General features: G+C 35.1%; 1 protein-coding gene across 2 annotated transcripts in view; it reads right to left on the reverse strand.

Moving 5' to 3' along the window:
- PCDH15 (protocadherin related 15) overlaps positions 1 to 17,097 on the reverse strand; it is a 737,327-nt gene that overhangs the window by 233,639 nt on the left and 486,591 nt on the right. For both annotated transcript variants that reach the window (XM_036264711.1, XM_036264710.1), the window contains 2 exons: positions 7,621 to 7,700; positions 3,367 to 3,460 (listed from right to left, as the gene is read on the reverse strand). In XM_036264711.1, coding sequence (XP_036120604.1) covers positions 3,367 to 3,460; positions 7,621 to 7,700 — 174 coding nt within the window. The remainder of the gene's footprint in view (positions 1 to 3,366; positions 3,461 to 7,620; positions 7,701 to 17,097) is intronic.

Genomic DNA, 17,097 nt, shown 5'->3' on the forward strand with positions numbered 1-17,097 from the left:
TTTGGCTCAGCGGTTAGAGCATCAGTCCACAGTCCCAAGAGTCCTGGGTTCAGTTCCTGCAAAGGGCATGTACCTTGGTTGCAGTTTGTTCCCAGCCCCAGTTGGGGTCATGTGGGTGGCACCAGTCAATGTGTCTCTCTCACATTGATGTTTCTCTCTCTGTCTTCCCCCCCTTTCCTTCCTGCTCTATCTGAAGATAAATGAAAAAAAAGAAATTAGTTTAGCTTAAAAGTAAATAACATAAAAAAGTGTCTAAAAAGAGGAAGAGAAATGTATATTCCTTAAGAAAATGTATTTGATAGCTAACCTATATACAATTATTATAAGTAAATTAAGTAAAATGTACTATTACTAAAATTTTCGATCAAAGTTTATTTCAGCTAATGTGAAAATAATGGAATAAACCTGTGGGTTACAACCTCTTTGGGGGTCGAATGACCTTTTCACAAGGGTCGCCTAAGGCATAAAGTAGCAAAATTACAGTTATGAAGTAGCAACAAAAATAATTTTATGGTTGGGGGTCACCATAACATGAGAAACTGTATTAAAGGGTCATGGCATTAGGAAGGTTGAGAACCACTGGAATAAACAATAGTAGCAGCTTTGTTAAGAAATTTGAAACTCCATAAATTTGCAAGTAATTTTAAAGAAATGTAAATAATTATTAAAACCTAGAATATATTATTGTATTTATAATCATAATAACTGAAGAAATCTAAATATTTACTGTTATACATTACATGAGATATTTAATTTATATGTATAGATTTTTTTCAACTGTTACTGACAAACCAAATTTAGGAGAAGAAAAAAATATAAGAATGTCATATAAAATTTCCTCAACATCATCTACAAAATATTAGCAATGACCAACAGAATGTTGGCTCTATTCTTCCATAAATCCTTTTTGGGAGTGGTAGGGGATGGGGTTTCTTGTAATAAAAATTTCAAATGATATCTTCCCAATTTGTATTATATACACTGTTGGTAATCATTTTTATTTAAGGAAAAGTCCATCAACTTGAGGTCTGTGATCTGATCATTACATAACTTTCTTGAGACCCATGAATAAGGTTAATAGGTTAATTTCACTATAACTTTGCAAAGGGCATGATTGAATGTTTAAATAAGAAAAAGTTATAAAAAAGTGAGAATATTATTATTTCGTAATCACTCTCTTGTTTGGGAACCCACTATATGTGCCCACATGTAAGTCCTTACATAAAATTATGTAAATAATAAAATTTAATGAAGAAGTTACTGTTTGAAATATGAATATTTCTTTCTCTACTGATACTCTCTCAGTATAAACTTTTGAAAATAAAAAACAAATCTACGTAAAGAGTTCAGAATTTTAAAGCTGAATGAGACCTTAATGATTATAAGAATATAAAAATTAGGAACCTGCAATGCTAAGTGGCCTAGCCTAGAGGAATTAAATTACACAAGTAAATAACTACAAAAAAAGGTGCTCTAGAAGGAAATAAACCTCTAATTTTAACCCAGAATTTATTTTCAGTTTTTATTGTGGGCAAAACCAAAATTAGTAGATTGAGACTATGCCAGCTATTTAAATATACTATTTCTTTTTAATCTGTTCTCTTGTCTAAGAAATTCTATTTTTTAAGACCAGGTTTAAAAGGTCCCAGCTAATATTACTAACATTAATTTCTGATTTATAATGTGACATAGCTCAAAGCTTGTATTATAATATCCTTTTTTTCTATCCTAATGGTTGACCTAAATGTTCCTTATTAATTTTTCTTCATTCTAATTACACCCCTTACTCTATGCTGAATAATCTCTCCTCCTCTTTAAAATTGTTCCCTCGGTTGTTTCACAGCCAAGTTACCCATTAAACTTTCATCATAAGTCAAGTTCTTCAATTATTTTCTTCTTGAGTCTCTCACTGACTTTGTTATATTTATTTAACCCAGGCATACTATGTTAGTCAAGGGTATTGCATACATACAATTTAATCTTAGATTTTATTTTTCTTCACTATCTAATATATAATTATCTTATATTTGCCCTACTATTTACTAAAACTGTCCTGTATGGTTTATTTTCTATATATAGCTGTTTATTTAGCAGCTGAAAAATGAGAAATAGCTTATAATTGGCAGCCTGTAATTACCAAATTTAATTATCTCTATTTTTTTCTGCTTCTAAATTAAGGTGATACACAGTCCAGGTATAAATTTGATGTTTTTATCATGGTGAATTTTCTTAGCAATCCTCCTCAAATGAGTGTGAGAAGAGCATTATAAGCCCTGAAACAATTTATCATATTGATCAGAGAAGACATTTCAAGTAAACTGAAGATATGCTACCATTTAAATTGGGTGATTACTTCCTATATACCTATTCTGAATTTGAAATTATTTCCAGAGAACAGTGCTGAGTGGGTCCAGAAACACTTGATAAAAGAAGGAGGAGGAGGAGGAGGAGCAGGAGGAGGAGGAGGAGCAGGAGAAAGAGGAGGAGGAGAGGAAGACGGAGAGGGACAGGGAAGAGGGAGAGGGAGAGGGAGAGGGAGAGAGAGAGGGAGAGGGAGAGGGAGAGGGAGAGGGAGAAGGGGAAGAAAAAACACTCCCCCCACTCAAAACAACCTTGTGGCATAAAAATGGTTTAAAAAAAAAAGTCTAATGATATGTTTCCAAAAATTGAAATGTTACATTGATTAAAAATAGGCATGGTGGTGGTTGTGGCTGGGGTTGTTTGAAGAATACAGTTAAATTTTCTTAAAACAATTCAGAACAACTCAACAAGTTATTTATTCTTACAACTAATCTTTAGATTCAGAGAAAATAAAATGTATCTTTTCTAGATTTAAGGCCCCCTATAAACCTTTTCAATCATCAAGAATTAGTCAGGATTCCAAGTACTGCTCACAAATAACCTGTGGAATCAAATTGTCTTCCTACGTGGTTCAAGACACTTATCCAGAAACTCCCTTTCGATACCTCCCCACCCTACAAAAGTGACATTAAAGGAAACAGGTCCCAATACAGTAAAATGCCCAGCTACTGTACTGCTGATGGACACACATGAACACTTCCTAGACTAAGTTAGAGTTCATGTCCCCCATAAACTAGGTAAGAGTGCTGAACACAAGTATCGATTCTTTCAAGTCAAAAGTTGTTTAACACCGTAACAGATAAGGTTCTACGTTCATCTATTAAAGAGCCCACTGGAGAGAAGACGCTTCTCCAAGTAATTATAAGTAGTTGATTTAGATTTTTAAAAAAGGAGATTAGTTCATTAATTGATGATAGTGGTACATTCTTTTCGAACATAAAACTGCAAGTTTCTCTCAGTTTCTCTGATACTAGTTTCGAACCCTTTCCCAGGGAGAGTACTCACCCCATCGGGCCTGCCATCGGATGCGGTGACGATTAGAATGTAGCGGTCGGTGCTCTCCCTGTCCAGCGCTTTCCCTAAGGTTAGAATCCCAGTACTAGTGACAGAAAACAAACAAACAAATAAGACAGAAAGATCTTTATCACGGGGAGTCTTCCTGCTACGGAACTACTTTTGATATGTTTTTTTTTCCCCTTCAGCAAACATATCTTGAATATTTAAGATGTATGTTTCTAGGATTCATGTTGAAAATTGTAAAAAGTCTTGTAAGGCTGTTAAGCTTCTTACCAATAATGAAAAATTACCAAACTAAATTGGATAATTGAGTTAATTCTTTATTTTCCAAGGAAAACAAACAAATCAAAACAATATTTACTTCACTCCAAGAAAAAGATGTCTATTCCTTGTTTGTGATTATTTCAAAGGTAAAGCAGTTTCATAATCCTTTACAAGGGATGGTTTCTTATAACTAATCTATATCACTGTTCCAATTCATTGTTACATATATGTCCATTATGGAAACACAAACATACAAATTTCATCTTTGAAAAATCCTAGTTATTAGTATTTATTTTTTCTTCTTTTCTAATTTCAAAATAATTGAGGTTCATTGTATAAAACTAGAAAAGATACAGTGGATTATTAAAATTTTTATAGATATTATGGTTATTTTTATAATGTTTCTTTCATTATCCATTATAACTTTTAAAATACATTACAAATGTTTTCAAAAGAGGAATCAGACTCCATATTTTCCATTCCTTTCTTAGAAAACCATTTTATGAGCATTTACTATTTTGTTTTATTATTTATAAAAACAAACTCTCTTGTCTATACACTAGCAATTTTCCCATTGTGCTATTCTTTTGAAAGATAGGTGTTTCTTAATTTAATTTATTATGTATAATGAGAGATAAACAGCATTTGGGAAAATTCTCATACTTGGAATACTTTTAATACTACTTCTTACCTTTTAACTATTCAGAATACATGCTTCTAACTATTTAAGTCTTTATTCTCCACTGCCATGTGTTTGATAACAATGTGGCCACTTATAATGCTTTCTGAGAAAAGTTCTGCATTTGTGCTTAGATATTACAATCTGACCCTGTATGTGACATTTTAACTAAGGTCTAACAAGCATCTACTGTGGAGGAGAGATGATATTAGTATAACACAACATTAAAATATTTCTCAAGAATAAAATCATGATTTGTCTCTTATTGAACAAAGGCTTTCATTTTAAGCAATTGCTTTTACCGTGGTAGTGGAATTGAAGCAATCACCACCACATACAGTAGTGGAGTACAGAAAGTCAATTCCTAGAGTATTTCATAGCAATCAGGTTTGGGTCAACACTCCACACCACACATGATTCAGATAATCTCATTCTACATTGACATTCAAAGAGAAAAGTAAGACATTTATTTCTTCTGAGACTTATTCACAAGTAACTTAAGAAACAGAAAATCTGAAACCTAGCCATAAAACAATAAAATAAAAAAGAAAACTGAGTGTTGTTTTTCATTTCCCCCCTCAGTTTAAAGATCAAGACTTCATATTACTTCTTGTACTTCAATTAGAAAATCACTACAAATTTATGTAGCATTTCTATTTAGAGCCATATTATACATAAACAGCGAATTCTTCATGGGTTGGTGATTATTATGGAGAAAGTATTTTGCTTAAGATAAAATGTGCTTGTGTTCCAATGTAGTAGGCAGTGGACAATATATTTTAGAGAGAAAGAAGGAAAGAAAGAATAATTAGTGTATTTTGCTATTCATTGCTGAAAGACTAGTTTATGGTTGCACACAAGCATCCTTTCATGAATTCCAGAAATAACTGGTAAGGAAAAGTTGTTTTTCCTTAAACTGCTAAGAACATTTTTGTGGTTTTATTGTATCATAGGCATTGAAACATCTGAACAAATCAGTATCTGGGTGGTGAGGCAGCTGCTTTCTTCCTTCACTTCTTTTGGTTATTAGGGCAACTTGTCAGTAAATTTAAAAAGTAATAATAAAAGACAACCTTTTGCATTACTAAAGTCTTTGTCGCTGTCTCCCCTCCCTGTCCTGGCACAGCCTTGAAGATGACAGTCAACATTCCCACGTTGACACTCTGGTCTCTGTTTCTGGAGAGAGTAGACATATCCTTGTTCCCAAAGAATTGTGTTCATCTATTCCAACTAATCTGGACTCTGCCTGAAGATGTAATACGGGGTTTGTCTGTGTTTTGCCTAACTTGGAACTCACTCTAGGCAGAAAAAAAGAGGGTATTTATGGCCCTGGCCGGTTTGGCTCAGGGGTTAAAGCGTAGGCCTGCGGCCCATAGAGACCCGGGTTTGGTTCCCGCTAAGGGCATGTACCTTGGTTGCAGTTTGTCCCCGGCCCTAGTTGGTCGTGTGGGTGGCAGCCACTCGATGATCGATGTTTCTCTCTCTCTCTATTCCTCTCTCTATATATTCCTCTCTCTTCCTCCCACTCTACCTGAACAACAACAACAACAACAAAAAAAAAGGAAAAATATCCTAGGGTGAGGATTTAAAAAAAGAGGGTATTTATGGAAAACAATGTAAGGAAAGAAGCAACCTGAGCCACCCGAGGCATACAATAGAGCTCCAAAAGCCTCGGGGGGAGCAGAGGAAAATTAGGGCATTCAAAACTGCTTATGTACACTGAGGAACAGAACAAAATTGACTATCCAGAAATAAGCCCATACATCTGTGATCAATTGATTTCAACAAAGATGCCAAGATCATTCAATAGGGAAAGAATAGTCTCTCCAACAAATGGTGCTAGGGCAATTGGAAATGACAAAACTACGAAATTGGTCTATCTTATACCATATGTGAAAATTACATCAAAATGAAACAATAATTTAAATACAAGTACTCAAACCATAAATCCCTTACACAAAAACATAAGGGAAAATCTTAATGATTCTGGATTTGAAAATGAATGTTTAAAAATGACATCAAAAGCATGAGCAGCCAAAGGAAAAACAGATAAATTGAACTTCATAAAGATTACAAAATTTGTACATTAAAAGACATTATCAATAAAATGGGAAAAACTACAGAATAGGAGAAGATATATCCAATAAGAGATAAGTTACCCAAATATATTATGAATCCTAACAGCTCAACTTTGAAAAGACAAATAAACCAATTAAAAAATAGGCAAAGGACTTGAATAGCTATTTCTCCAAGAATGTATACTAATGGCAAACCAGCACAAGAAAAGATGTTCAACACTGTTATTCATCAGGGAAACACAAAGCAAAACTACGATGAAATGCTACTTCACATCTACTTGATGGCCGTAATAACAAAATCAAATAAAACAAATGGGAACAGGTGTTGATGGAGATATGGAAGAATTGAAACCTTTGTACATTGCTGGTGGGAACTAAAATGGTTCAATCAGTTTGGCAATTCCTCAAAAAGTAGACAGAGAACTACAATATGACTGAGCAATACCAATTCTGGGTATATAATTAAAGGAATTAGAAAAAGATATTTCAACACATGCACATATATGTACATAGTAGCAGGAGTCACAATAGCCAAAACCTAGAAATACAGACCAAACGTCCATCAATTTATGAATGGGTAAATAATTGTCATATATCAGACAATGGAATATTGTGCAGCTATCAGAGTTAATACTGATATGTGCTTCAACATGGGTGAATATGAAAGCAGTTTAGTGGGGAAATGATGGTGGCATAAACCAAGGTGGCAGAAAGGTGAGTAAAATGACATTTATAGACCCCAAAGGTACTTATCATAGACATGCAATATTTTTGTGTTAACTTTTTTAGAATATACCTACATTATTCAAAATTTGAATGATAGATTTAGTACTTTAAATTTGTTTGAATTACACTTTGTCTTACAAAATTCCCTTTGAATGAACATTACTCTTTATAGAGATGCTGTTGTTATTTTGAGTAGTTGACAACTTTAAAGCAATCTAATTAATCCCAGGTTATGCCTACAAATAAAATGTTCCCACCTCCATGGATTTTACCTAGTAAAAATGATTAAAATAAATAGTCTCCTGGGTAAAATTTCTGGATATAGAATTATCCCCTGCCCCCCAGCTTCTCATTAACATTCATGGGAAAAAAATCTAAAATAAAGATACAAACAGCAGAATGTCTCTGATTAGAAGTCTGATCTCTTACTACCAGTACATCATTTAACATTTAAAGCAGAAAAAGAAATAAATTCAGAAATCATTTTTAACTTACGTTTCTGAAAGATTGAAAACTCGCTGAGGGTCTCCATTCTCAATGGCGTATGTTATTGGGTCTCCCTCTCGATCAGTTGCCTTCAAAGAGAAAAGAGAATTCAATTAACAAGTGATTGATATGGCTCCTATTCAGTACAGGGTAATATAGAACCTTGAAACTAACAGTACAGAATATCCACGAAACTCATAGCATAAAGATTAAAACTGAGCCAATGACAAGATGTAAAATAAAGAATTTCGTATCTGATCCTAGAATTTCTATCATTTTATCTCATCTGAAATTAGTAAAAATGAATCAGAATGATATCTTCTAAACGCATATTTAATCTTACCTGCTGGGAAAATACAGTAATGATTTTCTACAGGTTTATGTATTTAATTTTGCATGAGTCTATCTCTACAATTTAAAAAAAAATGTGTTAAACTCTACTTTTATGTTTATAGTGTCGTGAAATCATTTAATCTATTTTGTTTTCTTTTTCTGCTCAGAATATGTCAAGTCAGGAAAGCGTAATAGAGCCAGACAGCTTGAATTTAAAACAAGGCTCTACTTATTAATTGTATGATTATTTCTTAATTTCATTGACAAAATGAAATCCATAATAATACAAAAGTTAATAGATATTAGAAGGTTTAATTAAAATAGTCTATGTCGAGGCACATCTGACACATTGTAAGTTTGCCATAAATGTTATTCTTACTTCCCCCTTTTCCACTTAAGTCAGAGAAGACAAAACTTATAACTTTTGACTTTGAGTTCTGGGTTTCTCTTAACCCAGATAGACACACATTCTACTTTGTGGCCCTGAAGAATGGAATTTGATCATCTAAAGCAATCGTTCTCAACCTATGGGTCGCGACACCTTTGAGGGTCGAACGACCCTTTCAGTTTCAGAGGGGTTGCCTAAGACCATTGGAAAACACCTATTTCTGATGGTCTTAGGAACCAAAACAGTGCTCCTTTATTGTCTCCAGGCAGGTCCGCCCACATGCAGAAACGCCCACATACACCATGAGGAACTGTATTAAAGGGTCGCGGCATTAGGAAGGTTGAAAACCACTAAACATTCAGTAATTTCCTTTTCCAATGATCCTTTAAATCCCATTGCAGAAGAGATGAATAAAGAAAGAAATCTGGATGATAAAAAAGGGATGTGAGAGGGATCTACTTAAGTATGACCCAGGGAGAGAGGAATAATCTGAGAAATGGCTAGAGGAATTTTATTTGCAGGTTACTGGCCTGGCAGAGATATTAACCTCTCTGACAGATACTGCCCTTAAGTCGGTATAGGAGTAGTTGTGTGAGGCCCTTTCAATGAGCAGACAATAGCTGTCCCAGCCATAATAGCCCTAGTGTGAACTCCCATGTCCAGACCAGCAGGGAGGCGCTGTTTCCACTGGTAGATCTATGGCTTTGACATGCATTACATAGCTCTGATCATAGAACAGCCCTATCTGCTATCACAATTAACGGATGGCCAGAAGCCTGTCCTGGACTGCTTAAACCCAAGTCGCAAAACAACCAAACAATAATGGGCGGTGTTTACACAGTGCCAGGTTCTGTAGGAGAAGCTTTGCAGGATCCTTTAATCTGTGCTTCTCAAAAGTGCCGTCTCCGTGAACACTTCCTTTCCAAAGCTTCCATAGCATCAGATTCATCTGCTTTTAATTATACCTGATCGGCTACTTCTCATTTTCCTTTGCAGATGTCTCCTTGGACCTCCCTCAGTCCCTTCATCCAACTGCATAATTCTATTTATATGCTGAACACTCTCATATCTCTGAACCTGCCCTTTCCTCTGAATTTCAGACATAGCCAAGTGCTTACTTCCATTGCCAATTAGATAAAGTATAAGCATCCCCAATTTAAAATGTCAAAGCTCACCCTGGCCGGTTTGGCTCAGAGGTTAGAGCATCGGCCCACTGACCAGAGTCCCAGGTTCGGTTCCCACTAGGGGCACGTACCTCGGTTGCAGTTTTTCCCTGACCCCGGTTGGGGCTGTGCGGGTGGCAACCAGTCAATGTGTCTCTCTCACATCGATGTTTCTCTCTCTCTCTTCCTCCCTCTCTCCCAATAAAAAAATAAATGAAATGTCATAGCTCCCAAATCCTGATCTCTTTCCCACTCCACCCCTCATCAAGAAAATCACCAGCTGATTTCAATGTTTATTATCTCAGTAAATAGCAATAACTACATCCTTGTACTTGCTCAGAATTCATATCTTGACCTTAACTGATCATTCTTACTCCTCAGTGTAACCCAGTAGCAAATCCCACCGGATGTATCTTTAAAATAATGGCAGTATGTGGCTGTTTCTGAATTCCTTTCCTACCTCGTGGATTATGTCAATAGCCATCCTCCTAGTAGCCCTGCTTTCCTCCTTGTACCCTCACTGCAGTCAAATTCCAATCTTCTTCCAAGCCAAGGCTTTATTTTTATTTTTGGCAAAGCTATTGCCTCATTACACACACACACACACACACACACACACACACACGAATAAAATTAAAAAGTAAGATACAATGAAATAATAACCTCCCTATGGTAATATCTTCAAAACATTCCATTCAAATCTAAATGTAAAGTTTTTAATTTCACTAAATTAATAACAATACAACTTTTAGAGTAGAGAGTAAGAAACAAATAATTTTTCTAAAGCACACAACATGAGATTGATAATAGATGCTTAATATTTTCCTCTTCTGTCATTTATCAAAAAAGTATTAGCAAAAAAAAAAAAAAAAAAGACAAAATGAAACTGCAAATAATAACAGTTAACTTTTGGAAAAACACAGAATGATGCTATATCTGGAGCCTGTATCTTATTAAAAAAACCATATTAAACTATTTCTGTTGTTTTTCTCTTTCAGTCAATTTTACCTATCATATTAATAAGTAAACTTATCAAGTTTACCTATCATATTGTTATAGATATTGTCATTTCTTTTTGTTTGTTCATGGTATGTGGCTATTTTGTTTTTTGAGACAATTCATTGTTTTGTGTTTTTATAAATGCCAAAAGAAATAGATGCTGAAGCAAGATAGCTTTGTGCAAATAATTTTAAGTAAGATTCAGGTTGACCCTTTCTTGTAATGTATCGGGTCTACTCTAATATTTAATATTGTTTTTGTGGAATGAGATCACATTATGAATGTGGTGTCATTTTATTTATATAACTTATTATCTTGCTATGTTACTAAAATGATAATAAAGAAGAATTCTTAGAGGATTCTCAATTTATTTTTAGACAAATAAATTACTTTTAATTGATGTTAAATATTTAAATTTAAAATATTTCTTTCATTTTGTTTGACTATATAAATATGTCAGGCTTTTAAGCATTGTGAGAGCCAATAATTTTCCTACTTTTTTCTTATCTGAGGTTATGGTCATATTGGAAACTTTGAAGACTCAGGACTTAGAAGGAAATCCTTATTTGATTGTTTTCTTTCTTGTATCCTCTTAGGCAAGTATTTGTTATTTCAGGATCTGTGGCAAATGATATAGTAATTAGGAAGGATTTATAATTTCTCAGTCAACTAAACAGGGGAAATGATTTTATCTGGATCAAAGTTCTTAAATCTATCCACTACAAGTGTTAACTCTAATATAAATACCATATATCTCTATTTGCCAATGTCTCAAGGGAGAAACAACACATAAAACAAATAAGAGTAATCAGCTGAATCAAGGATTCTTGGAGTAAAAAGGTTTGAACACATGCATATATGTGCCCTAAAATAACTTGTGAAATCATTATTTTTTTTTATTACGACTCTTGCCGGCCTTCTCTAAATTATGGGCATACATTTATATATGATACCAAATAGTGAATCTTCCAGTTAAAATCAGTAACTATATTGCATGTCTTTTCTCCTTTAAGCCTCATAGTAACCTGATAGGTGAATGGGAAATATACAATATTTCAATTATGTTACTTTTTCTGACATCATTCCAATTAGAGTTCTTTATAATTTGCTTAATTGGAGGACACATCTTTTTTATTTAGACATAATAGTAACTGTTTCATCTTTAAAAAGCAGAGGTATTAGAGGTGGGTTTTGTTTGTTTGTTTTGTTTTGTTTTTTGTATTTTTCATAGTATAACAGAAGAATTACTCATCCTTACTACAAAAACAAGTCCTCTACTTTGTGGTCAAATCTAAGCTCTTTATTAAAGGTCTGAGAGAACCATGGTAGCACTCATCTTCCCTGGACTTATCAAGCTTTCTGGGTCGAATCCAGAGCCAGTCACCTGGTTCTAGCCCTGGCTGCACCATCTCCTCTCAGGCTAGATACCAAACTACAAAATAAAGACAATAACAGTAACACCTACAGTCTTCACTCATTCATTCCATACATATTTATGGAACATCTATACTGTGTTAAACACTGGGGCTTTAAAAGTGAACAACAGAAAAAAAAAATCTCCTTTTCTGTGGTTTATCTTGTAGTAAGGGAAGACGGGGGGGGGGGGGGTGGGGTGGATTTATTACCATTTATATTTTTCAGATCCAAATAAGTGATACTAAAATATAAAATAATTCAGGAAAGAGAGATAGGGAGGGCAGAGTGAGGGTTTTCACTTATTTAAGCTACAAAGAAAATGTGAATTGTGGCAAACACTTGTAAAAGGTGAGAGAGCAAGCCCCTTGGGGAAGGGCATTCCAGCAGAGGGCGTGGCAAGTGAAAAGCAGGAGGGGGAACCACGCCTAGTGAGCTGAGCAACAGTAGCAACCAGCTCCTGTCTCATGTGGCCTCAGATGAACAGCCTGAGGTCAAACACACACCTCTGGTTTCATGATTGAATGAAGCTCACTTTGAATAGCTAGCAGTGGTGGAATTTAGTCACTGGTTTGCTGCCACTGGTAGCAACGTAATAAATGAAGACAAAGCCTATTTTTCCTTTATTGTTGCTTGAAGGACAGAAACTCTCTCTAAAGATCAAAGCAACTACTCTTTCTAGTCTGCTCCACCAGATTCATCACCGCATCTACATTTAAGTCACCCATTTTTCAGAAACACCAGTAGGGACACAGAAGCAGAAAGCAGTGTGCTTAAACACTGGGAAATAGGCACTTTGAAAAGGAATATATCTTCACTAATCTAATATTCTGTTCATGTTAAAGACAAATGCAGCCATCAAACACCATCTGGTAGAGTGCACTCTGTGCACACAGAATGATTGCACACATTTCACAGGACATTAAGACAAAGTACTTGCCCTTAGGGATTCTAAAATAGGTAAAAAATCAATGGATTCAGATAACCTTTTCATTCCTCACTTAGGCAAATAAGTTCTGATTTATGTTATTAGACTATGTGAGAGCCAACTACTGAAGATGTCCGTTCAGTACAGCAGTTTCCAAAATCGTGTGTGGGTACTCTCGGCGTTACCTTGTTGGTCCTTTAACAATATGTTAATGTTTCATAATAAATTTTAATATGAATTGATGTCTACTTTTTCTGGCAAGTATTGCTGTTTTTGTCATTCACAATTCTGATATAAAATTTTCTATTTGAAATTAGTTTGTTTATGTAAAAAAGTCAATGTATTCAATTTTCTAAAAAAGTAAGTATTATGATCAATAACATGAAAATAGAGCAGATTGGAAACCTGGAAATGCAGCTAATCTAGAATGACCCTGGAGAACAAGAGAGTACCTTAGGACCTTTAACTCTGTCCATCTATTATGGTTCATTTTGCTGCTTTATTCCCTCCTTCTTTCCTACATGGTTATTTAACTCTTTCTCCTCATGTCTCAGATCTATCCTACCCCATATTTACTTGTAGCTGGTGACCTTAATTGCTTTTTAACTTAGAAAATTGAAGCAGTTTTCCAAAAGCTCCCCGTGGCTTTCAGGACATACACTCTCTTGGGTCGCCAGCCCTGGTTCTCCTCATCTCCTTAGCACTGTAAAATCAATCACCGATCGTCTTCTGCACTCATTTTTTAAGAACCTGATCAAATCTCAAAGTTTTAAACAGTACTTAAATGTTCAAGACTTCACATGCATCTTTCTAGCCCATACTTCTTCCCCAACTCATACCCAGTTGTCTACTCAATCGCTTTTACTAGATGTCAAAAGACATTTCAAATTTAATAGGTGAAAAATTGATTTAATCCTCCTCCGACATTCTTTTTATCAGGTGAATGGGAATTCTATCCTTCTGGTAGCTCAGACTATATTTCAGTAGCCATTTTTAACTGCTATCTTCTCTCCCATATTTCATCATCAACAAATCTTAGTTTCTAGCTATGAAATACAACAAGATTGAAACCACTTCTCACCATTTCCAGGATATCACTCTAGGCCTTGTCTTGACTACTCAAATAGCACCCAAATTTCCATAACTTCTTACGTGCCTCAACCACAGACTATTCTCAAGAGAATCCATAATTACTCTGTTAAATTTTAAATCTATTTAGACATAAACATACTTACTCAAATTTTTCCATTAGTACCTAATTGCACTCAGAATATTGATCTCCACACCTCCCACATTACTGGATAACTTAATTTCTGTAATTTCCCTCCTCTCTTTACTGCTGTCCCACTAGTATTTTTGTTCTCCCTCACATATACCCTATCAGGGTTTTGCACCTGATAGACTTTTCCCCAGGTGCCCACATGGCTCCTCCTCTCACCTTCTTCAAGCCTTTGCTAATGTCACCTCACTGAAATCGTCACTGATCAAATTGTAATTCCCGTGTATGCTCTCTACTTTCCCTCCTGTATGCTTTCCACATAGACTCTATCACCTTCCAAAATTCTGTATAACTCACTGATATATTCTGTTATATTTCTTCTCTGCCTACTAGAATGCATGCTCCATGAGACAAATGTATTGTCTGCTTTAATCCTGATATGCCAATTTCATCTTTAATTAATCAACTATATTTACAGTAAAAAAAATAATTTTAAAAAATTCCTTTTACAAAGTCCATGTGTATCTCTCTCAATTAGTTCTAATCTTGAGAGGAAAGAGTAAGGGGTGTCTGTGTTTGTGTGTGTGTATGTGTGTGTGTGTGTGTGTTTGTTTCTGTATCTTAGTTTTATTTTATATCTTTTGTGTTTTTTTTATCCTTACCCGAGGACATTTTTCCATTTTTTGTTCAGACAGAGTGGGAGGAAGAGAGAGGAAGAGAGAGAGAGAGAGAGAGAGAGAGAAAGAAACATCGACGTGAAAGGGACACATCGAGTGGTTGCCACCCGCACGACCAACCAGGGCCAGGGACAAACTGCAACTGAGGCACATGCCCTTAGCAGGAACCGAACCCGGGTCTCTCTGCACCGCAGGCCGATACTCTAACCGCTGAGCCAAACCGACCAGGGCTTATTCTATATCTTAAGAAAAAGATGTCTTATTTCAAAACACATTTTGAAGGGGTATCAGCAAGCATTTTATTAAGGCCAACTAATATTTTATTTATCTTTATATAGAAATACTATATTTTCTTATTACATTAATACACATGAGTGAAACTTAACCCAAGACAGTTGGTTACTTAATCTCCTAAAATAAATATTGATATTAGACTTGGACTTGGCTCTAGAGTTTTAGGGCAGTGAGCTAAACTGGATATATGAATTAGAAGTTGTGAGCATATAACGGTTTGAAACCATTAAACCAAATGAAATAATCTTAGGAGTGAGTGTAAATAAGGAAAGAAGATTAGAAACTTAAGCCTTAGGACATTTCAACTTTCAAGAGCTAGAACAGCCAGAAAGGATAGAGAAAAATCCCAGGGGGGTGTTCTAGAATCAACAAAATAAGTTTTTAAACAAGGGAGGAATTATCAGTTCTTATTGATGAATAGAGTAAGATGAGGAATTGTTGTGACAATGGAGTAGGCATTGAGACCACAAAAAGAGCCATATCGATGGACTGATGTGATTGAAATCTTGATTCTAATGAAGTCAACGGAAAATAGGAGAAAGAAGACACCAAAACTTTCTTCTGGAAAGTATGGATAACATTTTTGAATAGTTTCCACAATTAAGGGAAGTGCAGAAATGGGTTAGTTGCTAGAGTGGTTTATGGAATGAAGGGTATTTATGTTTGTTTTTGCTTTGTATTTTAATTGGGAGATATCACAAATTTTCATGCTGATGGAAATAACCACATAGAGCCAGGAAGCTCATGATGCAGAAAAGTAAAATGGTGATTCTGGAGCAATGCACTTGAGCAGCCCAGAGTGGACAGGACCAGAATTCGTGCAAAGGACTCACACTTCAAAGGGGCGGTGCTTGCATTTTGCTCTGGGCCTTGCAAACTATGTAGCCATCCCGAGTGCTATTCAAAGTGTGGTCCATGGAGCATGTCATTCTGCAAAGTGGTTATTATCAATCATAATGATATAAGAAAATTAGGCTCAATTGCTCTAGAATAAAAGTTAGAATAGTTCAGAAAACTTCAAAGTAATTTGACAAAGTGATTTTCTACCTGCTGATAGTAATAATAAAAAATGGGCTTATAATCTTTGTCTTTTGTATTTCATTTTTCTAGCCATTCATTGAAGTGCATCCTTCATTATACAGGTGCTTGAGAAGCATTGATCTAGTTTGCAAATCAAGAACAAGGAGTGTGAAGTTTTAATCACAGAATTAAAAACAAAATATATGAATATGGGTGCAAAGAGGTTTGTGGAGGTAGCGATAGAAAGCTGCAAACATCTTCATCCAAGTGTCCGATGGCAGTATGGAGCAGGAGAGGTGTCACGAGAAAGCTATTCTCCGTGCCAGTGAACCTCCGCCTCTGGGCTGAATACAAAGCACAAATCGTTATCTGTGTCCACCTGTCCAGCCAGCCGCAGCACCTCTGCTCTATGCTCTGTAATATCAGAAGAGGCTACTTCAGCTTATTAATTTATTTTGACGTTCTTAATTATTTTCCAAAGAACTTGAGAATATGGTTTTATTCTGGCACCGTATCAAGTTTTCCAAGCTACCAGTCCTCTCTGAGTGAAAAAGAAGATAATTTTCACCCATTTCCGATGGGCCCTACTTCTTAAGTGTAAGTCAGAGACAGAAGTGAAGTCTAATTATATTAAAATATACATTTGAGTTATAGTCTACAGCTCTTCTGGGGCAAATTTTCATATATATTATATATATATTTATTAATCATATTTATCTCCTTCCTAAGGATGGAAGGATGAAGGATAAGATAGATGATTTAGAGATAATTGATTTAAGTGTATCAAACCTAGGATTCTGCTTTCTCTAACCCCCCTGACACTTCTCTGTCTTTGTTTCTATGAGCATATTGCAGTCTATGGAACCTTTACATGGGGCTTTCTCTTTGGGAAGAGAAAGATACACATATAAATAAAAATACATAAAATATATGTTTTCCTCATTTTGGACAGTTTTATATTTCTAAAGGTAAAAAAATCATTGCTAGATAATATGTACCCCTTGGTGTGAAGGGTACGAACATTTTTTGGTAAAGAAACATAACAGAACATC

The sequence above is a fragment of the Molossus molossus genome, unplaced genomic scaffold, assembly GCF_014108415.1.
Source record: "Molossus molossus isolate mMolMol1 unplaced genomic scaffold, mMolMol1.p scaffold_m16_p_17, whole genome shotgun sequence".
NCBI classification, from domain to species: Eukaryota; Metazoa; Chordata; class Mammalia; order Chiroptera; family Molossidae; genus Molossus; species Molossus molossus.